The following is a 27707-nucleotide window of genomic DNA, read 5'->3' as shown; positions in this document are numbered from 1 at the left end:
AAAATGATATTTTAATATAAAACATTCATTAAGAGATAATGCAAGTAGAGGAATTAAATTACATACTAAAAAGTGTTTAGCCCAGAAAGAAAGCGGGAAAGAAAGAAGAGAGAAACAAACAGATGGGACAAATAGTAAACAGCAAAATGGTAGACCTAAATTCAACCATGTCAATAATTACATTAAATGGAAAAAACATTTCAATAAAACAAAGACACACTGAAAATGAAGAATGACTCAATTATATCTAAAGAGTCACACTCTACAGAAACACTTATAAGATATACAATAAAAATGCTGCTTTTAAGAATGCTAGTGAACATGAAATGTGCAAGTTAGATTATTCTCTGGGCCTTGAAACAAGATTGAATAAATTCAAAAGGACTGCAAATATTCTCTACTACATTGAATGAAAGTCTAGATCAATAAGATAACATAGTTAGAAAATCCACAAATATTTGGAAATTAAATGCTACATCTCTAATCCAAGTAAAAAAATGTAGAGGAAAATTTACAAATATTTTGCATTGAGTGATACTGAAAATATATTCAATTCAAACTCTAATTGTGTGAGATGCATAATTGCAGGATGCAGCAAAGGGAGATGTATTGCTTTAAATGCTTATATTAGCAAGGAAGATGGTGCAAAATCACTTAAGCTTCTACAAAGTTAAAATAATATGGGAATATTATGAATATTTTTATGCCAATAATTTGACAATATTTGGGAAATAAATAATACCAATTTTGTACAGGTCTTTCAGAAAAGAACTTGTTTTGTGAGGCTAGCTTAACTCTCACATAAAAACCTGACAAGGACATGACCCCTATTTTCCCTCCCCTCTCCCAAAAGAATATAAACCATATCCTTCAGGTAGATAGATACACCAAAAATCCTTATGAAAATGTGGGGGAAAATGAACCCAGAAATATATATATACACACCAAGTATATAATATACCAAAATGGGGTTCATCCTGGGAATGCAAGTTTGGCTTAATAATCAGACATCAATGCAATTTACCAACTTAAAAGGATAAAAGAAAGGGGAAAGAACCCCATGTGACCATATTAATAGAAGAATGAAGACATTTGACAAAATTTAACACCCATCCATGATTTAAATGCTTAGCATACTAGAAACAAGGGAACTAACACAATCTGAATAAAGGCAGTTATGAAAAACCCACAGATAACATTATACTTAATGATGAAATACTAAGTGACTTTCCTATAAGACTGGGGACAAAGCAAGGAGCCCATTTTATCATTTTTTATTCAATACTCTATTGTCAGCCCCAGATTCTATTAGCAAACAATATAATTATGTAGAAAATCCTAAAAAATCTATATAAGTATTTTAATATGTATATCTGGGAAGGTCCCAGAATCAACTGTAATTGTATAAACCAGAATTGGAAATGAAAATTTAAAAATACCACTTACAATATTAATAAATACTGGAGAATAAGCTTAACAAAAATGTACAGGAATTCTACAAAATTGTATAACTGAAATGTATAAAATTCTATAACTGAAAATTATAAGACTGCTGAAATTTTAAATGTCCCAAATAAATAGAATTTATAGATTGGAAGCCTCAATATTTAAGATGTCTTTTCTTCCCAAACTAAAATATAGACTCAAAATATTCAATAGTTTGATTGATTCTCAATTATTATTACCAATTACAATTCCAACAGATTTTTTAAAACTAGAAATTGACAAGCTTATTCTAAAATTTGGGAATGCAATAGATGTATATTAACCTAAATAATCTTCAAAAAGAGCAAAGTTGGAAGACTTGCACTACCTGACAACAAGATTTACTATGAAGTTAATAAGAGAGTGTGTATTCATGTTGGCTAGATAAATAGATCAATGAAGCAGAACAGTCCTGAAACAGACCCACATGTTTACATGGTCAACTGATTTTCAAAAGAGGTGTCAAAGCAATTCAACAACAGGTTCTTTAACCACTGAATATCCATATGGGAAAACAAACAAACCTTGACCTCTTTTCTGCACTACAGTTCACCCTTGAACAACATTGGTTTGAACTGCACAGGTGCACTTACATGTGATTTTTTTCCAATAAATATATTTGAAAATTATTTCTGAGATTTGTGACAATTTGAAAATATTTTTCTCTAGCTTACTTTATTGCAAGATACAGTGTTATTGGTAAGTCTTCCAGTCAACAGTAGGAAGTTTTTGGGGAGTCAAAACCTATAGTGGATTTTTGTGTGTGTGGTGGGGTGGTTAGTGCCCCTAACCCATGTTGTTCAAGGGTCAACTGTAGATACAAAAATTAATTTAATTAGATATGGTCAGAGACCTAAATGTAAAAACTAAACTATAAAACATGTAGAAGAAAGCATAGGAGATTATCATCATGACCTGGGGACAAAGATTTCTTAGGACAAAGAAGCAATAACCCTAACAGGAAAAGAAAAATGGCAAATTAGACCTAATGAAAATTTAAAACTATTGTTCATTTTTTGATAAACCAGATCCCCCAACCTGAGTGGCCCTATTGCTGTTTCAGTTGCAGACCTTGCCCTGAAGTGCAGTTTTCAGACAGCACAGGTAAGGGTACATACATGGGAACCAAGCTCAGGTCCTCTCTGCATATGGACTTAGATTCTATCTTCTGAGTTCTGTTGGATTTATTTTCTGATATTTGCTAAATCATTATTCACACCACAGTACTTCAGAGCACTCAGTCCTGTCTTAAAATATAAAAAGACTTTACCCATGGCACATGACATAAAAATGTTTGTTACATTCAAACAATTTTGTGGTCTGGAAAAGTAGCTTTCCTTAGTATATCTGTTACACTATCAAACAAATGTGGGTTAAGATATTTTTGGTGTTTAGTACTGATTAAGCTTGTATCTATGAAGTGCAATATACTCCCTGGATCTATAAGTGATAAGGGGAGGCTATTCTTTACCCATGGCTGATGTTACTGATGGTCATCTGAATCCTGTTTTTTTTTTATCAGTTCCTTCCTCACCAAGCTCCCAATCTAGGGCTACAGTTTCTAGGGTGTAACTGCCCCTAGTAGGGGCAGATCACTGTTTCTCATCTTCCTCAGTGCTTGTTATAAAAGATCTATTCAGCGTCCAGCCACACTAGGCATGGCAGACCAAAAACACTGAGGCTTTAATGCTCTCAAATGGCCTCACTTAACTTATTTGTAGGGTGGAAGTGCCACTCCACCAGGAGCAAACCAAGAAGTCTAGGGGTCAGCACCTCCATTGAGCAGGAGAACTACTACGAGAGAAGTGGGCTGCTGTCCCTGCCCCCAGCTCTTCTGCAGTGGTATAAGAGGTTCTGCAGTGGTATAAGAGGTATAAGAGGCAGGCTGTGACAGAAGCTCCCTAGTTCTGCCTGATGGGACTGACTTTATTTGGAATAGAGACAGAGCATGGAGAATTCCATGTCCAAGGGCACATCAAAAATAACAGAAATCTTGGTGGAGAGCAAGTAAGAGGAGCCTTCTCACTCCATGATACTAGTAGCAACAAGCTAAACAGCAGAGAAAACAGAAGTTTAGCAGAACCAGGAAGGTTCAGCCAAGAAAAGCCCTCCCAGGTTCAAAGTCAACCCTGTAGAAAATGACATATGTACAGCCATTTAAAAAATCAAGCTGAAACAGCCAGTTTAGAGGAACTGCCTTGCACTTCTGTTTTCTGAACCTTGGGACTAGGCCAAACCACCAACCTTCCTAGTAGTCAGCAAGATGAGATATCCTGTTTGAAAAGATGAATAAAAGTGACCTTTTGCCTAGTGGACACTTTGATCAATTAATGAAGTACAAATCTAGCCCTGCTTCTCAGCACCAATGAACCCTTCTTAAAAATAACTTACTTCCTCTTTTTTCCCCATAAAAACCTTTAGTCCACCTTTTGTAATTAGGATACTATTTGGGTTTCTACCTAAATCTGTGTACCCCAAATTGTAATTCTTTGATTCCAAATAAATCTTTTGCCTCTTGAACTGGTTTCTTGTTTTTAAGTCAACAAGCCCAAGGGTCAAGAATGCTATGATGCATAAGCTGAGGCTGTACCCACAGAGGAGCAGTCAGAATAGGGCATGGGCAGATCTGAAAACCATCTCCAAGCCTCACATCAATCAACAAAGGGCAGAAGCCTCATTGGTACTAGAGGGCATAACAATAAGCTTCTTTGACTCAAGAACAACTTCCTATAAAGTCAGGCTTAAAAAAAAATTGCATGTCCCTCATTGTCTGGAAGATTGTGTGCATGTCCAAGGCAGTGCCCTCCCAGAGAGAACTGTGAATCGAGCAAAATACTTTTCAATGGCAGTTGCCTCCTGATCTGTTGGCCTTACCACGAATAAACAATAATATAACATATTAGAACACATGATGATAGCATCCATGAGAGAGTAATGTTGAAGCTATGATCTTTATTATCCATGGGAGATGCCAAATGAAGAACAGGTAAGAATATATCTAGAGAAGAACTGAATGTGAGAAGGTCCTAAGGCAAGAAGGAACATGTCAGTTTAAGAACAGGCAGTGTGGCTAAAGTTACAAAAGCCATAAGGGGAGACTATGACAAGCAGTGTGTGAATGAGGCAGAAGCCAAAGAATGCAGGACATTGAGGATTACATTAGCTTTTCTTCTGAGAGTATAGAAAGTTACTGAAAAATATAAGGAATGTATGTTTCGATGATCAACTATAACAGGTATTTCCATGGTGATTAAGTTTGTCTGAATCATCATTACTTGCAGCTAAAAAAACATTGCCAAATATAATAATGGTTGCTCAGATTAACCCATAAAATGACCAATCCAAGGTACTAGACTATATATTAATGACCATCTTTTCATTTATAGTAAGGAAATTCACTTCTAAGATTTTGGAATTCCCATGCAGCAGAGAATTATAGTTCGTATACTAAAAGAAATATATTGCCATTATCATTATCTTGGCTTGGAGAGAGAGAATAGAGACTGCAAGAGATAAAGTAATTCCTTATCTGCTTACTTAGATTCCATATAGTGTGTGCAGTGTCTGGAGGATCAGTATCCACACAAGGAGAGGAACAGCTGCTCCCCCAAAGCAGAAATATTTCTAGAATTTGAAGAATCTTTGGAATGACCCTGTCCTCTGAGCATTTGCTTCTCCATCCTCACAGTTCTAGTTCTCATACTCATGTAAGGTAGTGTGACTCTCCTATGTCAAAGCCAATAATAGAGGCCTCAGCTACTCCCTCATCTCTCTCATCTTCTGCTTCTGTTCTTTGCTTTTTATTGGTCGAACTACAACAGCCATTTGCCTCCTTCAACAAACAGGTTTTAGAATAATTTCCTCTATTTTAGCCAGAACTATCACTGTAGCCCTGGCATTCAGAGCCAAGAAGCCTGGGAGTAGAATAAGGGAGTGTATGGGACTCACAACCTTTAAAACCATTGTTGTTTGCTCACTGATCCAAGCAACAATCTGTGGGATTTGGCTGGGGACTTCTCCCTGTTTCTAAACACTCATTCTGAGCCAGGCTTCACTGTCATTGAAGGTAACAAGGGCTCCCTGACTGCTTACTCCTGTGTCGTGGGCTACATGGGCTTCCCGGTGCGTGTGAGTGTCTCTGTGGCATTTTTGGCCAGGAGGCTTCATTGACTCCTTCAGTAGAGCCAAGTCCATTACATTCAGCATCCTCGTGTTCTACAGGGACTGGATCCCTTTTCTTCTCCCTTACCACAGCATCAGGGGGAAGGTCATGGTGGCTATGGAGAGCTTCTCCATATTAGCTTCAAGTGCCACATTATTCCTCTTCGTATTTATTTCCAAGTGCGATGTCACTCTGCTGAGCCCTAGAAAGAATGTTCAGAGATGTTTAAAGAGATGACTCTATAGTCACTAAAAACAAGGTAACTTAAAAAATTTGTCTCAGCTATTAGATGCCATTAAGTTAAACAAACATAGGTGAGAAATGTCAGATGCACAGAAACTCCTCATAAAGGCAGTTTTTCAACATAGGACACACTAAGTTGAGAGTGATACTGAAAATATTTACTGATGCATGGCATGGGCACCACCCAATCTGAACAAATGCTGCTTAATCAGAATAGATGGTGGCAGGAACACTGTAGTGGGGCATGCTAGTTGAAAAGAAGCTCCACTTTCACTAAATTTATGGTATAAAGGATTTGCAGAGGGCCAATTGTGAGCAGACATATTTTTATGAGACATGGGTTGGCAAATAAGGTATTGATTGGGAAGGAATATACAGCCATAATGCACATTGAAAAACTAAAGCTGTTCTTCCAAGTTCCATCCCTACTCATGGTCTACACCTTCTGTGAAGAATAAAAATACAATTATGAGGAAGTTCAGACATCTAAAAAAATAACCCAATTCCCAGAAGACACAGAGATCAAGGAAGAGGGGTAAATGGCAGTTGGGGTAGATCATCGAGAAGACGTGATCTGTGAGCTGGAACCCAGCAATCAGAGGCTCCTTACTCCCTCTCCCGCCCCCAAGAATAGAGCCTTGCCTTGAGAGAGTGTTCTGTGTTGAGACCATCTGGATGGCATACACGACTGAACCCAGTTAAGGCCTCTATATAAGATTTTGAGATTTTACTGATGGGTGCTAAAAGCTAATCATCTTGCAGCCACCCAAGACAAGCCTCATGTGTAGATTCCCTTATTGTTAAACCTGCCACCTACCAATCAGGAATGGTTTGCCTCTTTCTTTGGTCTCTCCCTGCCCTCCACATGTGGGGCTGATTTCAGATTACACCCAGGAAGCCCTCCAGGATCTTGTGAACCAACAATGATATATCCTAAATGCTCAGTAAATATTTTCTAATTTCATTTCAATTTAATATAGTGTATTAGAGTAACACTATCAAAATTTAGGAGAACCAGGAAAGCCAAATAAATGGAGCAAATGACAAATGAAATTCCTGAAATCCATTTTTGCCTGTTTTCAAATTTAACAGGTACCTCTGCATCAGACCATGCAGATAAAACAGAAACAACCGAACCTTTAACTTTTTTTATATTTATTGTATCTTAACCTATCCATTCTTCCTGTCTTCAGCAAATCTAAAGCCTGCAATGGCAATAAGTACATATCTTTCAATAATCACCCTAAATGTAAATGGATGGAATGCACCAATAAAAAGACATGGAGTAATAGAATGGATAAAAAAGCAAGACCCATCTATATGCTGCTTATAAGAGATGAACCTCAAACCCAGAGACATACACAGACTAAAAGTCAAGGGATGGAAAAAGATATTCCATGCAAACTACAGGGAGAAAAAACACATGACGCAGTACTAGTATCAGACAAAATGGATTTCAAAACAAAGAAAATAACAAGAGATAAAGAAGGATATTACAGAATGGTAAAGGGGTCAGTACAACAAGAGGATATAACCATTATAAATATATATACACCCAATACAGGAGCACCAACATATGTGAAACAAATACTAACAGAATTAAAGGAGGAAATAGAATGCAATGAATTCATTTTAGGAGACTTCAACACACCACTCACTCCAAAGGACAGATCCACCAGACAGAAAATAAGTAAGGACACAGAGGCACTGAACAACACACTAGAATAGATGGACCTAATAGACATCTACAGAATTCTACACCCAAAAGCAGCAGGATACACATTCTTCTCAAGTGCACATGGAATGTTTTCTAGAATAGACCACATACTAGGCCACAAAAGGAGCCTCAGTAAATTCAAAAAGATTGAAATTCTACCAACCAACTTCTCGACCACAAAGGAATAAAACTAGAAATAAATTGTACAAAGGAAGTAAAAATGCTCACAAACACATGGAGGCTTAACAACATGCTCCTAAATAATCAATGGATCAATGACCAAATTAAAATAGAGATCAAGCAATATATGGAAACAAATGACAACAATAACACAAAGTCCCAACTTCTGTGGGATGCAGCAAAAGCAGTTCTAAGAGGAAAGTATATAGCAACCCAGGCATATTTAAAGAAGGAAGGACAATCCCAAATGAATAGTCTAAAGTCACAATTATTGAAATTGGAAAAAGAAGAACAAATGAGGCCTAAAGCCAGCAGAAAGAGGGATATAATAAAGAGTAGAGAAGAAATAAATAAAATTGAGAAGAATAAAACAATAGAAAAAAATCAATGAAACCAAGAACTGGTTCTTTGAGAAAATAAACAAAATGGATAAGCCCCTAGCCAAACTTACTAAGAGAAAAAGAGAATCAATACACATCAACAGAATCAGAAATGAGAAAGGAAAAATCACGACGGACCCCACAGAAATAAAAACAATTATTAGAGAATACTATGAAAACCTATATGCTAACAAGCTGGAAAAACCTAGAAGAAATGGACAACTTCCTAGAAAAATACAGCCTTCCAAGACTGATCAAGGAAGAAACAGAAAATCTAAACATACCAATTACCAGCAACAAAATTGAATTGGTAATCAAAAAACGACCCAAGAGCAAAACCCCCGGACCAGATGGATTTACCTCAGAATTCTATCAGACATAGAGAGAAGACATAATACCAATTCTTCTTAGAGTTTTCCAAAAAATCTCTTGGACATAAACATGAGTGACTGCTTCATGAACATCTCTCCCCAGGCAAGGAAAACAAAAGCAAAAATGAACAAGAGGGACTATATCAAACTGAAAAGCTTCTGTACAGCAAAGAACACCATCAATAGAACAAAAAGACACCCCACAGTATGAGAGAATATATTCATAAATGACACATCTGGTAAGGGGTTGACATCCAAATTATATAAAGAGCTCATGCACCTCAACAAACAAAAAGCAAATAATGCAATAATAAATGGGCAGAGGAGCTGAACAGACACTTCTTCAAAGAAGAAATTTATATGGCCAACAGGCATATGACAAGATGCTCTACATCACTAATCATCAGAGAAATTCAAATTAAAACCACAATGAGATATCACCTCATACCAGTAAGGATCGCCACCATCCAAAAGACAAACAAAAACAAATGTTGGCGAGGTTGTGGAGAAAGGGGAACCCTCCTACACTGCTGGTGGGAATGTAAATTAGTTCAACCATTGTGGAAAGCAGTATGGAGGTTCCACAAAAAACTCAAAATAGAAATACCATTTGACCCAGGAATTCCACTCCTAGGAATTTACCCTAAGAATGCAGCAGCCCAGTTTGAAAAAGACAGATGCACCCCTATGTTTATCACAGCACTATTTACAATAGCCAAGAAATGGAAGCAACCTAAGTGTCCATCAGTAGATGAATGGATAAAGAAGATGTGGTACAAATACACCATGGAATATTATTCAACCATAAGAAGAAAACAAACCCTACCATTGACAACAACATGGGTGGAGCTAGAGGGTATTATACTCAGTGAAATAAGCCAGGCAGAGAAAGACAAGTACCAAATGATTTCACTCATCTGTGGAGTATAAGAACAAAGAAAAACTGAAGGAACAAAACAGCAGCAGAATCACAGAACCCAAGAATGGACTAACAGTTACCAAAGGGAAAGGGACTGGGGAGGATGGCTTGGAAGGGAGGGATAAGGGGGCAAAAGGGGTATTATGATTAGCATACATAATGTAGCAGGGGTGGAATACTGGGAAGGCAGCATGACAGAGAGAAGACAAGTAGTAATTCTATAGCATCTTACTACACTGATGGACTGTGACTGTAATGGGGTATGTGGTAGGTACTTGATAATAGGGGGAGTCTAGTAACTATAATATTGCTCATGTAATTGTACATTAATAATAGGAAAAAAGTCTTGGTTTGATGTCATAAAATTAACTAAGTGACTCTGTTTGTGGCCTGTTGCTTCTTTTTAATATAATTTAAACATATTAAAACTTCAACTACACTCATAATAAAAGAAATGCACATTAAAACTACTAAGTTTCCTCCTCTGGCCATGATGCAGTTAATAAGACTGGACTGACTTACTGTACATGTAAAAACTGTAAAACTAGACAGAATATATGAAAAAATGTCTTCAGACCTTGGATAACAGGCAGTGCAGACCTGTGATCCCAAAGAAAAAGGAATAATATGAGGCGAGGCCTGTTGTTGCCCTGGCTTTCTATCTAGAGGCAATTTCTGGTCCACAGCGCAGGGGAGGAAGAACACAAACAGAACATAGAAGGCTCTTCGGAGATGAAGAGACAGAAATTTGCATTCACGGAAGTCGAGATAGCTGGTTTTTGGGTAACAGAATCCTAGATGGCCAGAAGCTACACAGAAGGAAAAAAACTCTAGAAATCCCCATAAGGAGTCTTCTTGAGTCTGTTCCTGGCAGAATCAGTGCCAGGCAAAGAATGAGCAGGAAGATGTAAGGTGAATATTTCTGAACTCACGCATTGTTGGGAGATGTTCATGTCCCCACAACCCACAATAGGGAGTCCTCTGAACGTGAGGCATTCAATAGAGTACCTGGAAGGATAATGCCTTAACCCTAGAGTACTTAATGATTTGCTCAAGCTTTCAAGCCTAGAATCCACTGTTTCTGTGGTGACTCAGCCTTCTAAAGCTTTAAAATAAGCCTTGGAAGAATCAAGCTAATTTGAACGCCATCTGTTCTGTCTCCCGGGGGGGAAACATTTTTTGTGTGGTAAATGATATGTAACATGAAATGTATCTTTTTAGTCATTTTTAACTGGACATTTTAGTGCCATTAAGCGCATTCACATTGTTGTGCAACCATCACCACCATCCATCTCCAAAACTTTTTTCATCTTCCCAAACTGAAACTCTGTCCCCATTAAATGCTAATTCTGCATTCCTCTTCTCCCAGGCCCTGGAAACACCCTCTAATTTTTGTCTCTATGAATTTCACTACTCTAGAGAGACCTCATCTAAGTAGAATCATACAATATTTGTTCTTTTGTGTCTGGCCTATTTCACTTAGCATAATGTCTTCACAGTTCATTCATGTTATAGCATTTGTCAGAATTTCTTTCCTATTTAAGGCTGAATACACTATTTATTGTATGGATATACCACAGTTTGCTCATACATTCATCTATCCAGGACAATTGTGTTGCTTCCACCTTTTGGCTAGTGTGAGTAATGCTATTATGAACATGGTTATACAAATATCTTTTTAAGTCACTGTGTTCAATTCTTTGGGGTATTTACCCAGAAGTAGAATTTCTGGATTGTACGGTCTGATGCTTTTTTAAAAAAGATAACAAAGTCTAACACTCAATGTAAAATTTATAATGTCTAGCATACAAAAGTTAATAGTATGTAAAGAAGCAAGAAAATGTAATCCAAAAGTAAGCAAATAATCAGTCAATAGAAACAGACCCAAAAATGACAGAAATGATGGTGGTAGGAGACAATTATTATTATTTTTTTTTTTAATAATTATTTTTTATTGAAGGGTAGTTGACACACAGTATTACATTACATGAGTTTCAAGTGTACAACACAGTGGTAGAACATTTATATACATAATTCTAGGTTCCAGCTATCACCCTACCAGGCTGTTACAATATCTTGACTATATTCCTTATGCTATACATTACATCCCGGTTACTAATTTATTTTACCATTGGAAGTCTGTCCTTTTTTTTTTTTTTTGTGAGGGCATCTCTCATATTTATTGATCAAATGGTTGTTAACGACAATAAAATTCTGTATAGGGGAGTCAATGCTCAATGCACAATCATTATTCCACCCCAAGCCTAATTTTTGTCAGTCTCCAATCTTCTGAGGCATAACAAACAAGTTTTTACATGTAGAACAAATTCTTACATAATGAATAAGTTACATAGTGAACAGTACAAGGGCAGTCATCACAGAAACTTTCGGTTTTGCTCATGCATTATGAACTCTAAACAGTCAGTTCAAATATGAATATTCATTTGGTTTTTATACTTGATTTATATGTGGATACCACATTTCTCTATTTATTATTATTATTTTTAATAAAATGCTGAAGTGGTAGGTAGATACAAGATAAAGGTAGAAAACATAGTTTAGTGTTGTAAGAGAGCACATGTAGATGATCAGGTGTGTGCCTGTAGACTATGCGTTAATCCAAGCTAGACCAGGGCAATAAAACATACACGTATGCAGAAGATTTCTCTCAGAACGGGGGGGTGAGGATCTAAGCCTCACCTCTGTTGATCCCCAATTTCTCACCTGATGGCCCCCCTGCGACTGTGCCTGTCTTAGGTTGTTCCTCCCTTGAGGAATCTTACCCGAGGAGACAATTATTTTAACTTAGATAATTATTTAAGATAATTATTAGTAATATGCTCAAAGATTTAAAAGAAAACATAAACATAATACACAGAAAAATACAAGATAATAAAAAGAAATAAATGGCACTTGTAGAGATTAAAAAACCCATCAATATCTGAAAGGATCATTGAGCTTAAAGAGTAGTAATAGAAACTATTGCTTATTGGACTTACTATTATTGATCTTCCTGTAATGGTCTTTATCTCAGTAGCACTGGAAGACTGGAAAATTCCTCTTTTCCTTTCCCAGTGTTTTAGTTTATCTTGTTAGCCTCCCATTCCATGTAGCTTCAGATACCTGTAAATATCTTGATAGATAAGCTATCCTTGAGTTTGAGGCCCCCAAGTCTCCAGTGTTGTCATTCTGGCACAGTCTTGAGTGTCAAAAGCTCAAATGGTTTTTCTGAGTCAGCAACACTTGCTTGGACTGAGCCCTAAACACACTGGGTAACACTTAAATGGGTAATATTTGAAATTTAACGGTGCCTGGCACGTTGTAGGCACTCAACAAATATAACTGAATGAATGAACTCATTATATTTCCTAATTATCTTGTCTTTTGGAAATTCAAACTGCTACAACACTGAGTTGTGAAAATCTGTATTCATCTAAAGATGTTTGAAACAAACTGAAGGTTTTCTCCCTAATGCTTCAGGAACACTTATTGTGTGAGGCATTTTTATAAGTACTTTACATTGTTAAAAATCAAAATTCAACCAGGTAAATTTGAAGATATGATTGGTTTTATTAGGCAATTCATGAATGAGGCAGCATCCCATCTAGCAAGTAAAGAGATGCTCCAAGGAGTTGCACAAATGGAAGGTTTTATAGATAATAGGGTGCGGCAGTTACTGGCAAAAGATCAGAGATTGTTTCAGGTAAGGTCACCTCCCTCAGGAGGAAGAGCAGGGGGTCTTAGGCAGATTACATAACTAATCATTAGGAGATTGCATACTGACTGGTTTAAAATTCCACTCCTGAGAGAGGCTGAAACTGCAATTAGGTTAGAATTAAGTCCCAGTTTGGTGACTTGGCCCAGGAGAAGTAACCCTGTTGGGCTTGTGCTTTTTTTTTTTTCTTTAAGTGTCCATCTCAATGAGTGTTTATATATATATATATTTCTTTTTGGTATCATTAATCTACAATTACATGAGGAACATTATGTTTACTAGGCTCCTCCCTTCACCATGTCCCCCCCACAAACCCCATTACAGTCACTGTCCATCAGTGTAGTAAGATGTTGTAGAATCACTACTTGTCTTCTCTGTGCTGTACAGCCCTCCCCGTGCCCCGCCACACACATTATACATGCTAATCTTAATGCCCCCTTTCCCTTTCCCCACCCTTATCCCTCCCTTCCAACCCATCCTACCCAGTCCCTTTCCCTTTGGTAACTGTTAGTCCATTCTTGGGTTCTGTGATTCTGCTGCTGTTTTGTTCCTTCAGTTTTTCTTTGTTCTTATACTCCACATATGAGTGAAATCATTTGGTACCTGGCTTATTTCACTGAGCATAATAACCTCTAGCTCCATCCATGTTGTTGCAAATGGTAGGATTTTTTTCTTCTTATGGCTGAATAACATTCCACTGTGTATATGTACCACATCTTCTTTATACATTCATCTACTGATGGACACTTAGGTTGCTTTCATTTCTTTGCTATTGTAAATAGAGCTGTGATAAACATAGGGGTGCATCTGTCTTTTTCAAACTGGGCTTCTGCATTCTTAGGGTAAATTCCTAGAAGTGGAATTCCTCAGTCAAATGGTATTCCTATTTTGAGCTTTTTGAAGAACCTCCATACTGCTTTCCACAATGGTTGAACTAATTTACATTCCCATAAGCAGTGTAGGAGGCTCCCCCTTTCTCCACAACCTCGCCAACATTTGTTGTTGTCTTTTGTATGGTAGTGACCCTTACTGGTGTGAGGTGATATCTCATTGTGGTTTTAATTTGCATTTCTCTGATGATTAGTGATATGGGGCATCTTTTCATGTGTCTGTTGGCCATCTGAAATTCTTCTTTAGAGAACTGTCTATTCAGCTCCTCTGCCCATTTTCTTTTCTTATCATTAATCTACAATTACATAAAGAACATTATGTTTACTAGGGTCACCCCTTCACCAAGTCTCCTCAACAAACCCCATTATAGTCACTGTCTATCAGCATAGTAAGATGTTGTAGAATCACTACTTGTCTTCTCTGTGTTGCACAGCCCTCTCCATGCCCCCCCCACATTATACATGCTAATCATAATACCCCCTTTCTTTTTCCCCGCCCTTATCCCTCCCTTCCTTCCCATTCTCCCCAGTCCCTTTCCCTTTGGTAACTGCTAGTCAATTCTTGGGTTCTGTGATTCTGCTGCTGTTTTGTTCCTTCAGTTTTTCTTTGTTCTTATACTCCACATATGAGTGAAATCATTTGGTATTTGCCTTTCTCCGCTGGGCTTATTTCACTGAGCATAATACCCTCTAGCTCCATCCAGGTTGTTGCAAATGGTAGGATTTGTTTTCTTCTTATGGTTGAATAATATTCCATGGTGTATTTGTACCACATCTTCTTTATCCATTCATCTACTGATGGACACTTAGGTTGCTTCCATTTCTTGGCTATTGTAAATAGTGCTGTGATAAACATAGGGGTGCATCTGTCTTTTTCAAACTGGGCTGTTGCATTCTTAGGGTAAATTCCTAAAAGTGGAATTCCTGGGTCAAATCGAATTTCTATTTTGAGCTTTTTGAGGAACCTCCATGGTGCTTTCCATAGTGGTTGAACTAATTTACATTCCCACCAGCAGTGTAGGAAGCTTCTCCTTTCTCCACAACCTTGCCAACATTTGTTTTTGTTTGTCTTTTGGGTGGTAGCCATCCTTACTGGTGTGAGGTGATATCTCATTATGGTTTTAATTTGCATTTCTCTGATAACTAACGATGTGGATCATCTTTTCATGTGTCTGTTGGCCATCTGAATTTCTTCTTTGGAGAACTGTCTGTTCAGCTCCTCTGCCCATTTTTTTATTGAATTATTTGCTTTTTGTTTGTTGAGGTGCATGAGCTCTTTATATTTTTTGGATGTCAAGCCTTTATTGGATCTGTCATTTATGAATATATTCTCCCATATTGTAGGGTACCTTTTTGTTCTATTGATGGTACCCTTTGCTGTACAGAAGCTTTTCAGCTTGATGTAGTTCTACTTGTTCATTTTTGCTTTTGTTTTCCTTGCCTGGGGAGAGATGTTCATAAAGCAGTCACTCATGTTTATGTCCAAGAGATTTTTGCCTATGTTTTTTTCTAAGAGTTTTATGATTTCATGACTTACATTCAGGTCTTTGATCCATTTCGAATTTACTTTTGTGTATGGGGTTAGACAGTGATCCAGTTTCATTCTCTTACATGTAGCTGTCCAGTCTTACCAGCAACATCTGTTGAAGAGGCTGTCATTTCCCCATTGTATGTCCATGGCTCCTTTATCATATATTAATTGACCATATATGTTTGGGTTAATGTCTGGAGTCCCTATTCTGTTCCACTGGTCTGTGGCTCTGTTCTTGTGCCAGTACCAAATTGTCTTGATTACTGTGGCTTTGTAGTAGAGCTTGAAGTTGGGGAGTGAGATCTCCCCCACTTTATTCTTCCTTCTCAGGATTGCTTTGGCTATTTGGGGTCTTTGGTGGTTCCATATGAATTTTTGAGCTATTTGTTCCAGTCCATTGAAGAATGCTGTTGGTAATTTGATAGGGATGCATTGAATATGTAGACTGCTTTGGGCAGGATGGCCATTTTGACAATATTAATTCTTCCCAGCCAAGAGCATGGGATGAGTTTCCATTTTTTAGTGTCCTCTTTAATTTCTCTTAAGAGTGACTTGTAGTTTTCAGGGTATAGGTCTTTCACTTCCTTGGTTAGGTTTACTCCTAGGTATTTGTGCTTTTTATTTAACAACATATATTAACTCTTTTAATACAGTAGTCCACCCCTTATTTCTGAGGGGTACATTACAAGACCCCCAGTGGATGGTTTAAGGTAGTACTAAATCCTAAATATACTTTTTTCCTATATATACATATATACCTATGATAAAGCTTACCTTATAAATTAGACACAGTAAGAGATTAACACCGACAATAGTAAAATGGAATAATTTATTACAATATACTGTAATGAAAGTTATGTGAATGTGGTCTCTCAAAATATCTTATTGTACTGTACGCACTCCTCTTGCGATGATGCAAGATGATAAATGCCAGTGAAGAGATGAAATGAGGTGAACAGTGTAGGTGTCTGTGAGGTAGCTAAGCCACTATTGACCTTCTCACCCTATATCTGAAGGAGATCATTTGCTTCTGGTCAGGACCACAGTTGACCTTGGGTAACTGAAACCAGAGAAAGTGAAATCCATGGTAATGTGGTGCGCACCTCTTTACTCATAACAACCCTATGAAATTCACAGTACTAGTGTCTTCGTTTTAAGTGTATGGATACTAAGGTACAGAGTTATTAAATGATTTGTCCCAAGTCAAACAACTAGCATGACGCTGGTGACACATGGCCCACGGAAATCAAGATTTAAAGGGAGATTTCACACAATACGTCAAAAGTTTTTTTTCTTTAAATCTGTATACTCTTTTTTTTTTAACTATAGCATCCTATCAAACATTAATTAGTCCTACTCTCAATTACAACTAATTTCCAGTTAAGTAATCCCAGGTTGCTTAAATAATAGCATTCATGTAACAGAAAAATAATCCCGAATGACACAATTTTAGATAAGTACCTATTTTTCAAACTTTTATGTTGAAGTAAGAACACATACGTGTATAACAAACAGTTCATTATATTCAACATACTGTTTTTTGTCTGGTACGGTTACGGCCCTCTAAATTGGTCTCCCTACATTGGACTCAGAAGAGGAGCTTATGAAAATATTCAATTGCACGAGGCCTTCCCCTCGAGGTTCTGACACACTTGAGATTAGCGTTTTTAAACCCTCAGCCGATTCCTTACTAGGCGATTCTTGACGGCGTCGTGGGCGGGAACAGGCTTATCTGTCACGTGACTGAGTTGGCACCGCCTACGGCCGCTGATTAGTTCTGCCGGAGAGGCGGGTGCGTGAGCCGAAGGCCGCCTCTCTCTCAACCCGACCAGAGAGTTGCGAAGCCTCCGCAGTTCCTAGAAGGTACGAGGGCGGGGGACGCTCTTCTCTGCGCGCGGGAGTAGAGCCGACGCGAGGCGCTGGGATCTTCCGTGTTCGCTCCCTCAGCTGGGGGTTCTCCGAGGGGCGCAGACGGCTTCCCGGGTCCGGCTCGGAACGTCGAGAGACTGCCACAAGGGAACACTGAGGACTTCCTGGAGGAGGCGCCGAGCAGGTTTGGGGAGAAAGGAGCCAGCGTGATGGGAGGGGTGGGTGTCGAGGGGAAGCCGCTGTGGCCGCGCCGCTGAAGTTGTCAGGGCTCGAGACACATACACACCGCCTGCGGGGAAAATAATTTACTGAGCGTGTTCCTGAAGGTGTCAGCTTATGCATGTTTTCCGGTCTAAAATAATAAGAAAGAACTAAAGAGTCCAATGAATGAAAGGCTGGTTAATACTACGGTTTGGTTTGCGTTTGTCGTAGGGGAAAAAGAGATGTGATTTAAAGTTTAAGCGGTTCACATCATTGTGAAGTAGCATTTTAGATCCTTACTTCCAAATGCACAGTGTTCACAGTAGATAATATAGTTTGGGTAAAGAAAGTGTCGAGGTCCGTTCCCCTATCTTGGAGCTGTTGATCGGGACATTTTTTTGGAGTGTCTCCTTGCTTAAGAGGCAGAGGGTCTTCCAAACAATGTTTTTGGGGAAGGTGAACGGTGTGTGAGGGGATTTGTTTAAAATGCACTTACATAAACAATTTCACCTGTGCCCAGAAAAGCACAAGAAATATATATGGGTGTGTGTGTATGTATGTATGTATGTATATGTGTATGTTAAATATTAGATAATTTTTTGTTTATATAATTATTTCTTTATAATGTTAAAGAAAAAAGGCCACAGTTTGGGCGTACCCCTAGGCCAACCACCCATAGCTGTGGAACCACAATGTAAACTGTCCTAATTTCCCCAAAAGTGCTGAAAAGGGAAACATTAGCCTTCTTCATGCCTGGATGACCTTGCGGCTTCCTAGCCAATAAGCTACAAACAAGTAAATTTGTGTAGTGCTACCACAAACAGAATATAAGTTTCTAGTAACCAGTAGTAACACAAAGCAGAGCATCTCTTCATTCACTTGTAGCAGAGGAAAACAAGTCTATCATCAGTTCTTAGCTAAGACCCCTGCAACCAAAGTCAGAGAGAAAAACAAGTTTATTGCCATGTATACCTGGAAGATACTCGGAAAAATAAGTAACTCCTTAGGGGCTTTGAATTCAGGCCTATGTACCATAATAATAGGGGAAGGGGAGGGGAGATCTAGGCCTCTTAGAGGTGAAGAAATGATTTTTAGGAAAGATGAATGGGCCCTTAGAAGGATAGATGGGAGATCTGGTAGTTTCTGACAAAGTTTGTCTGAGTATGGGGTTGATGTCCAGTCTCTCGTGACAAGAGTCAATCTTACCTGGTTGATGAAACTCCCCGGGTGTTGGTGGAGGACAATTGAGCACCTTTTGGAGGATCTGTCTTTAGGCAGATGAGGGGAATTGAAAGAAAGCCTCTCCCTGCATTTATTGTTTTTCAAGTGCCTGCAACTCAAAATAAATAAATAAATAAATAAATATTCCAAAGTAGCATATTTTTTGAGTGGCATATTCTGCTAGCCCTCTCATGCTTTACGAACTGAGTGTAACTGCTGAAAGCCCAGCTTCTTAACACTCTGAGTTTCTAAGTCTAATTTGTTTCTTGCTCAATAAAAATATTTGTATCAGGTAAAGCTCTCTGAATTTCCTTTTGACAGTAATCACCTCTTTGTATACAATATGTAGCTTGAATTCTCTGATGACTGCCCCGAAACATTTTCATACTTTTTGAGCTGATTCTGTATGATGTGAAAATGAATGAAGCCCACCCAAATTAGAACAAAGGTTCTCCTTTCAGAGCCTGCTACTGCAAGGGCATCAGCCACCATCACTTGTGTTTGGCAGAGACTCAAAGGCAGGCAGGGGAGAGCTTCATGGTGGGAAAAAGGGGAAAGCTCATATATGCCCAGTTTGGAGGCTGTTGACTTGGGAAAGCTGGTGGCAGTTTGAATAAATAGAAGCGGGACACCCTGTGTGATTGGATAGAGGAGCATATTTGGCTTCCACTGTTGGACCTAAATTGGAGGAGGGGCTAAGCCGGCAGTTATTGACCAAGTCCTGACTTGGGGCTCATTGCTGCTTTGACTGTGGTTTGGATTCCAGACTGGTTGCTGCTGGTTACCAGTTAGTCCCACTTTGAGCTCTGATCTGGTCCCTTTATATATTTAGTCTCTCAGTGGGGTGCTGCAGAACATGTTCTAGGGAGAAGGGGTAGGGGCAGAGCCATAGGTTCCCTTGGGTCAAGCTTTGGAAACTGAGCTAGCTTCAGAAATTCCTAAAAAGACAGCTCTAGAGGCTCCTTTCATCTTATCACATATTCCAGCAGCAAACACAGTGACTGTGTATTAATTAGCTGAGATTTATTGGCCCCGATGGACTTCTCTGTCCCAGGCCTGCCTGGTAAGAGCTTCAAATTCCAGCTGGCCTCACTCATTATCTTTTTTCTCCTTCAGTCTAGCCTGATGGCTGTGATTCTGCCCCATCTCAGAGACCAGGCTATGGAAGCTATATTCCTGACAGCATGTTGGAAGGTGAGCTGGGTTCCTCCTCCACTTCCTTGGTATAGTCCCTACAGCCAGGTGATGGCTTTAACTTCCCTTGTTCAGGTTGGGCTATCTTTATCCACTTGAGGATTTTTCCTTCGTAGAAGGTGTGATGGAAAGAGTTTGATCTCTGGGGTCAGACAAGGGGAGGGGGTCAGGGGACCAGAGATTTGGGGAAAATTCATGTCGGGTGTTTATTCCCATAGCTCCTTCCCTGCTGGGCTGTCTTCCTCTGAGGCCCTAGCTCCAGTCTTGCTTTCTCTCCAACAACTTTCTGGATTCCAATAACCCCTCTCTGACCCTGCCCTGTAATGGTTTCCCAAGGTAGCCAGCCCCTGCCTGCTTCAGCATGCCTTTTTGGTTTCCTTTAAGCCTGTCCATTCCTTTGTGGGTAGTCTGCATGCTAATCTATCCTCAGTGACCTCATTTGAGTGTGCCATTTTTTTCCTAAGGGAACTTGGGGCAGAAGAAATACACTATTTGTAAAAGGTAGTGTTGTATGGAGCAGGGATCAGCACACTGACCTAGATTTGGTAGGAAGTTTGGAACATCGCCACACCCATTCACTTACCAGTAGTCTCTGGCTGCTTTTGTGCTGCAGTAGCAGAGTTGAGTAATTGCAGGAGACACCAAATGGTCTGAGAAGCCTAAAATATTTACCATCTGGCCTTCTAGAGAAAAAGGTTTGTCAACACCATAGTACAAAAGAATGAACGTGTGTGACCTGAGGTCATAAGACCTGAGACCCTGAATCTGCTTATTAATGAGCTTGGTCAAGTTGCCTTCCTTCATCGAACCTCACCTGTGGAATAATACTAATAGCTCACAAGTTACAGTAAGAATGGAAGCTCTAACTAGTCGCTGTGTTTTCAGGAATTGCTGTCCTTTGAGGATGTGGCTGTGTACTTCACCAGAGAAGAGTGGGACAAGCTGGACTGGGCTCAGAAGGACCTCTACAGAGACGTGATGTTGGAGAATTACAGAAACATGATCTTGCTGGGTAATGATTCGGCCTGAGGAAGTGGCTTTGAGGGCTTTGAATGTCTGCACCAGTCCTCAACCCCTTATCTGCAATTCTGAAATCAGTAAAAGCTCTGAAATCTAGAAGTTCTTTCATAGCTTGTTTGGCTACAAGAACCATCCTGAAGTCATGAGGGGTAAAACCTGGTATTGTACATGAAGCTATTTATCATCCTTATTTTTTCCCACATGATCTTTTTATCTATGCAGTTAGCATCAGAACTATCAGTGAGTTTCGTTAGGGGTATAGCTCCAAACCTGTTGCAGTGGTACATAATAGAAAACATGCACACCAAGTCACCTTTCTAAAATATGGAAAGATTCTGACTCTTGAAACACATCTGAACTCAAGGGTTTCAAATACGGGATTGCGGATAATGAATAATTAACTTGTTTTAGTGGTTGGAGTTGCTTAATCTGTTTCCCACCCCACTGCATCCTTCACCTCTGTAAGACCTGTAGGAGTTGAAAAGATTATGGGTCCCAAAGGCTAGCTGCTTTCCCTCTTGATAAGTTATTTTTCTTTCTTCTCTCTGCACACCTTGTGTGCAGCATCACCAAGTGCCTGGGAAATGATTCTTAACGGACTTCCATTTCTGAGCCTTTATCACTTTCATATTCCCAGGACCTGCCTTTGTCTTACTCCAATGCAGTCTCCTCCTTTGGGCACTTCCTTGATAAATAGTTTTGTTTCTGGGGCCACATGTTTGACTCCCACCCCACAGACACTCTTGGCATAGTCTTGACCCCCCTCTCGTGGGATTGCCCATCCACCTCTGGATTTTTGAGGTTTATTTTCATTTTGAAAGCACTGTAAGAGCATACTTGAATGCATGGAAGGTAGAGGAAAGCATGAAGAGGTGAGGAAAACATTCAGGGGTAACAATATCTTTTAAATATTTCCTTCCACCTTTCTCCCCCTACGCTTTAAAAAAAAAAACAGCTGAGCATATGCTTTGTATAATTCTGTAATCCCATTAAAACTTGATGACGATAGTATCAGCATTTTCCCTGTTAAAGTCCCCATCAATATCAAAAGATCGTAGTATAATTCTGTTGTATGAGCCATATTTAATCATTATTCCATTTTGGGATGCTTGCTTGGCTTTGTTTTTGTTTGTTGATTTGCATGTGTGTTTACATCTTCTGTATTACAATGTTCCAGTGGATTTCTGACTATAAATCCTTACATGAACATCTGATTATTTCCTAACTGGAATTTGGAGTTAACGGGTATAGACACTTTTAAGTCTTTTCCTATATATTTCTGAGTGACTTTTCAATAGGAGTTGAAAATAAAAATCATTTGCAGGCCCACTGCCCAGAAGTAACCCGTTAACATTTTGGTATACTTTTTCCCAGTCTTTTTAATATGTGTATACACATACACATGTAGTTTTTAAAAGCAAAATTTGGATCATACTTCACATGAGTTTTGTATTCTGCTTTCAAATGTATAGGGAGTATTTTTCTATTTTAATAAATATTCTCTGAACACAAGGATTTTTAATATCTGCCTAATACTCTTGCCTTCATTATGTTAACTTGCTATGCTTTAATCTGTCCCCCATTGACATTTTATTTCTATTTTTTCACTATTACAACCGTGCTGAGCATCTCTGGTACATTAATCTTTGTCCTAATTTTTTCTTAAGCTGTATTTCTAAGAGGGAAATGACCATGTCCAAGAGTGAATACTGTTCAGGCTTTGAGTAAAGATTATCAGATTTTTCACAAAGATTGAGCCGATTTCTATTCCCACCAGCTCTTTTAATTATTGTCCTTATCTCTGCTTCCCACCTTAGACCCCAAGGGGTTAACCTGAGCTCAAGGACATCTCTCTGTAACCCACTAACCACATTCCATTTACTTCCCCGAGTAGGATTTCAGTTTCCCAAACCTGAGGTGATCTGTCTGCTGGAGCAGTGGGAGGAGCCATGGATCCTGGACCTGCCAAGAGCTGGGACTAGGAAGGCTTGCTGTAGTGCTTGCCCAGGTGGGTGAGAAGACCCAGTCCAGTGGAAATCATACAAGGAAGGGAAGTCATGTTAATGAAGCCCCTTCTGTGCCCAGATACTGAACCAGGTGTTCGGCATATATTTATGATCTCACTTACTCATCCCTACTGCCTCTGAAGGTAGCAGGCATGACCATCACCTCCATTTTCCAGATGAAGAAATTTAAAGATTAAGATATCTAACCCACAGTAGATTGGGAGCTGGGGTTTGATCTCAAGTCTGCAAAGCCCATTCTCTTTGTGCTGCAGTAAGCACTTCCCTGAAGCAGCTGGTCTGGTGTTTTCTGACAGCTCTTATGCCATCCTGGATATGCCTTTTTTCTACCGTCTTTACTTATCCTTTCTCTACATTTTCTCTTGCTCCCTAGCTTTCATATCCCCTGGGTGTTTCTTTATGTACTTAGCTTTTCCCTATGTTCTGTGTTCTGATTGCTGCTCCTATCCTTGTTCATATTCCTCTATGCCAAGGCTTCTCAGCTGCAGCACCGTTGACATTTGGGGCTGGATAATTCTTTGTTGGGGAGCTGTCCTGTGCAGTATACCCAGGGGCCTCTACCCACTAGCTTACAGTACCACCACCTGAGTTGTGACAACTACAAATGTTTGTAGACATTGTCAAATGTCCCTTGGGAGGTGAGACCACCCGTGGATGAGAACCACTGCTCTCTTCTGTTGACTTTTCTACCTACTTCCCTCTGGTTCCTTTTCTATTCTTATACTTCCTCCATTTTTAGGAGTTTTTCCCAGAATTTTAAGAAACATACTCATCTAGAAAGTATAAGATGCTACTTCTCCTGCATTTACGTGACAATGCTGAGAACCTAGAATAAGTTATTTTGTCCAGTAACAGTGGTAGATTTGTTCAGTTCTCACATTCTTTGACAGGCTCTTGTACAATTTTTAATTGGTTAGTTGATGTTAAGAACTCTTTCTGTTCTGAAAGCTGAAAGTCCCGTGAAAGGCAGAATTTTGGCCTCTTTAGGATGATGATGTAACTAAGTGAGCCCTTACCTTCATTTGGGTGTCATGTTACAAACAGTTGTCCTCTTTTCCTTTTCTCCTTATGTAGTGGACAGGCCATTTATATATTGTCTTTCTATTTGGCTAGATTCTGAAGGCAGATACAAGACGAAAACACTAACTCCAAAGCAGAAAATTTCTGAACATTTCGAGTCATGTAAGATATCAGTGGCAAAGCAGGAAATGACCAAGAAACCTTCAGAGAAGTTACATAAATTCAATGAAATTGTGGACATTTACAGGTTGGCACTCCCTATTATTGGTGATGAATACAATGAGGACTTCCTTCAAAACCTTAACTTTATTCAAGATCAGAATGCTCAAGCTCAGAAGAGGCAGGGCAGATTTGACGGTTATAGAACACCCTTCAACCAGAGGTCATTCCTCTTGAGACGTAAGCAAATCCTGACAAATGCAATATCTCACAAGTGCAGAGAATGTGGAAGAGCCTTCAGGCGGCAGGCAAATTTTGTTCGACATCAGAGAATTCACACTTCTGAGGATCCCTTTGAATGTGACATCTGTGGGCAAGCCTTCAAACAAAAGTCCATTCTGAGTGTCCATAAGCAGGGTCACCCGCAAAAAAAGCCATATAAATGTCACGACTGTGGAAAATGTTTTCGTCAAATGGCATATCTTATTGAGCATAAGAGAATCCATACCAAAGAGAAACCCTATAAATGCAGTGAATGTGAAAGAATGTTTAGTCAGAATTCAACCCTGATTCGACATCAGTTAATCCACAGCGGAGAAAAACCCCACAAATGCCTTGAATGTGGAAAAGCCTTTGGTCGGCATTCCACACTAACGAGCCATCAACAAATTCACACAAAACCCAACACTCATAAATGCTGTGAGTGTGGAGAATCCTTTGGTCGGAATGTGGATCTCATTCAGCATCAGAGGACCCATACCAAGGAGGAATTCTTTGAATGTAGAGAATGTGGAAAAACTTTCAGTTTTAAGGCCAATCTTCATCGCCATGAGGTCATTCATACTGGAGAGAGACCCTATAGGTGTGACAAATGTGGGAAGTCTTTCAGTTGGCGCACAAGCTTTATTAAGCATCAGGGCACTCACAGAGAGCAGGTACTTATGTGACAGTAATCAGGAAAGCTACCATTTAAAGACCAGAACTTAACATAGCAAGTATATATACCTTGCAGTAGTTATTATTTTATGAAATTATAATTACTTTATCACTGCTTTATGAAAAAATTAACAAACAGGAACTGCAGTGGTTTTTCTAGGGGATCCTCTTTTTGTAGCTGACTAGAAAATGTAACAGGCTCTTGTGTCCCATCTCCCTTGAGCCCCCGTATCCCTTCATTGCCCTGAGGCCAAAGCAGGATGGAGGCAGAGCAGCTTTGCTCTGTGGACCCCAGGCTGGAGACCATTTGATGGATCATGAATTATTTGGGGATGCTTTTCATATTTCTCAGTAAAACTGGGGAAAAAGTTTTTAATAAAAAGTAAAGGTGAAAAAAAATGCTTTTCTTGGTTTCATGTAGAAAAATGCACTGATATGGCAGAGAATTTTTAGAAATAAAGAGCTACTCACTAGTAACTAGTAAGATGTTGAGAATTCACTGACCCATAAATTAAGATCCTGCTAGTGCTCTGGCCTTACCTCTTCTGTGAGCTTCATCTGACTTGCACTATGTGTGGGGTGAGTAGCACATTCTGGTCTCAGCCAATGCTTGATGGGAATTGATAAATACCAAGTTTCCTCTGCTCTTGGGTGGAATAGCTAAGAAGCAGATGTTCTCTAGTTTTCTTGAGTTTTTCCGTGGAATTACATTCACTCACCGCAGTAGCTGCTTTATTGTCCATCTTCCCTTCTTTGTATCCCTTCTACAATCCCCTGCTGGGGTTTCAGCACCTCGTACCCCTGCAGGTTAAGTTGCTTGTGCTCAAAGTTTCGACTCTGGTCTTTGAGGAGCTGTATCCTTTTTGTGGCCAGTTATTCCAAGCACATTTTTTACATTTGGGTTTTATATAGGTTGAGCTGACTGTATGACTCTTCCCTGCAGCTAATACGAGAAGCCCTTTTGATACTCTAATATCCTAAACATCCTCCTAGGTCTGTAATTAAGACTGCTGTTTGGACTCTTTCATATAATTCAGATTCTCTAGTTTCTTCTTGATTTATTTTATTATTCCTACCAAGTCCATGACTTCTTACCCAGCATATATAAAAACAAAAATGTTCTATGAAAAATGAGAAGCAAGTGGCACTCCAGAAAATTCAGGAATCTTAAACCTTGCAGGAGGAAAATAAGTGTTAGATTGTAAATTCAAAAATCAGTGTTTTTTTTTTTTACTGGTCAGCATGAATTGGCTAGAAGAAAAGGTTGCCAAATTGTACTTCTTTGAACAAAATTGAGACTTCTGCCTGAGGAGGAAGTAAGCCAATGAGAGAGACGCCCTGCTTACAACAACCTTAGGAGTTGGGGATCCATGAAAAGCAGATTCAGCCTTGAGTGGCAATTAAATCTGTATTGTTTAGATAATTTACATGCTTCCAGCTCTTCAGAAAGATGGCACAACTAAGGATCCAGGCATAACATGAAACGCCTACCATCAGCCACATCTGACCCAGGAAGAGCTGCACATTCAATATGGTAGCACTAGCCATAGGAGGCCATTTGAATCAAAATTAAATGAATTATAAAGTTCCTCAGTCAAAAGCCACATTTCAAGTTCAGCACAGGTAAAGAACATTCCCATCATCACAAAGATCACTGCACTGGTAGAAAGACCCTAAGAACTTCTTACAGAGAAACAAAGGAGCTTGTATTCACTGCCACTCCCTGCTCTACAATTATGGAACTTCTTTTCCCTTTATAAATGGCACCTATAAAATGATTTGCTGGAAAAAATGTGTATTTTTTTCAGTAGAATTTCTGGAACATGGAGGAATGGAGCTGGTTTGGAAGCCTTGCTGAACTAACTGGCTTTGCAGGCCCCCACCTCGGGTGCAAGTGCAGGTTAGGCTTCCTGCTTTCCCAAGAGGCCAAGAGCACAGATTATGATGTCAATATCAATCTATGGTATATGGATGGCAAGAAAGGACGAGAGCAGAGGAAAACTGCAAAATGCAACAGGACAGTCAATTCTAAGTTTGCAGAATCCCTACAGCAAAAAGAACACAAGGATCACTGCCTGTACTGATACACTGATTACCCAATCACTTACTAGCTATGTGACCTTGGGCAAATAACCTTGATAAGCTTGGGAAAAATACCAGTGTTATACAGCACATGGTCTGCTTAAACTGGTATTATGTACACATCTCACCCTCAGCCCAGTACTGTTGATATGAAATCTCATTTAAGTAAGTTAAATTCTCCTCTGGACACTCAAGCCTGAGTAATCCATCCCTCCTCGGTTACAAGACGGGTCCAGGGAGAAAATATGTACTACTATTCTACCATGTCCAAGGTCAAGGAGGTGAATTCTAAAAGGCAATTCTTTCAGTTTTGGTTTTTGTATGTTTAGGGGGAAAAACTAACGAGGTAAGATGAAAAGACTGGAGAAAGACTTTCATAATAGAATGT

At 39.2% G+C, this 27707-nt stretch overlaps 1 protein-coding gene across 1 annotated transcript; it reads left to right on the top strand.

Annotated features, from left to right (window-relative positions):
• Positions 1 to 17350: 17350 nt before the first annotated feature.
• On the top strand, positions 17351 to 26055 carry ZNF789 (zinc finger protein 789). The gene is made up of 5 exons (XM_036896971.2): positions 17351 to 17646; positions 20001 to 20078; positions 20964 to 21090; positions 22993 to 23106; positions 24236 to 26055. Exons 2-5 carry the CDS (start codon positions 20010 to 20012, stop codon positions 25246 to 25248), a joined length of 1323 nt encoding a protein of 440 aa, XP_036752866.2. The 5' UTR covers positions 17351 to 17646; positions 20001 to 20009; the 3' UTR covers positions 25249 to 26055.
• The last annotated feature ends 1652 nt before the right edge of the window (positions 26056 to 27707 follow it).

Source organism: Manis pentadactyla, chromosome 10 (genome assembly GCF_030020395.1).
Source record: "Manis pentadactyla isolate mManPen7 chromosome 10, mManPen7.hap1, whole genome shotgun sequence".
Taxonomy (NCBI): Eukaryota; Metazoa; Chordata; class Mammalia; order Pholidota; family Manidae; genus Manis; species Manis pentadactyla.
This window is presented reverse-complemented; position numbering and strand designations above follow the sequence as displayed.

Coding starts and splice junctions, on each gene's coding strand:
- ZNF789 (XM_036896971.2), top strand. CDS start 20,010: ATGGCTGTGATTCTGCCCCATCTCAGAGACCAGGCTATGGAAGCTATA. Junction 20,079..20,963: donor TCCTGACAGCATGTTGGAAG/GTGAGCTGGGTT, acceptor CTGTGTTTTCAG/GAATTGCTGTCCTTTGAGGA. Junction 21,091..22,992: donor CAGAAACATGATCTTGCTGG/GTAATGATTCGG, acceptor TTCCCCGAGTAG/GATTTCAGTTTCCCAAACCT.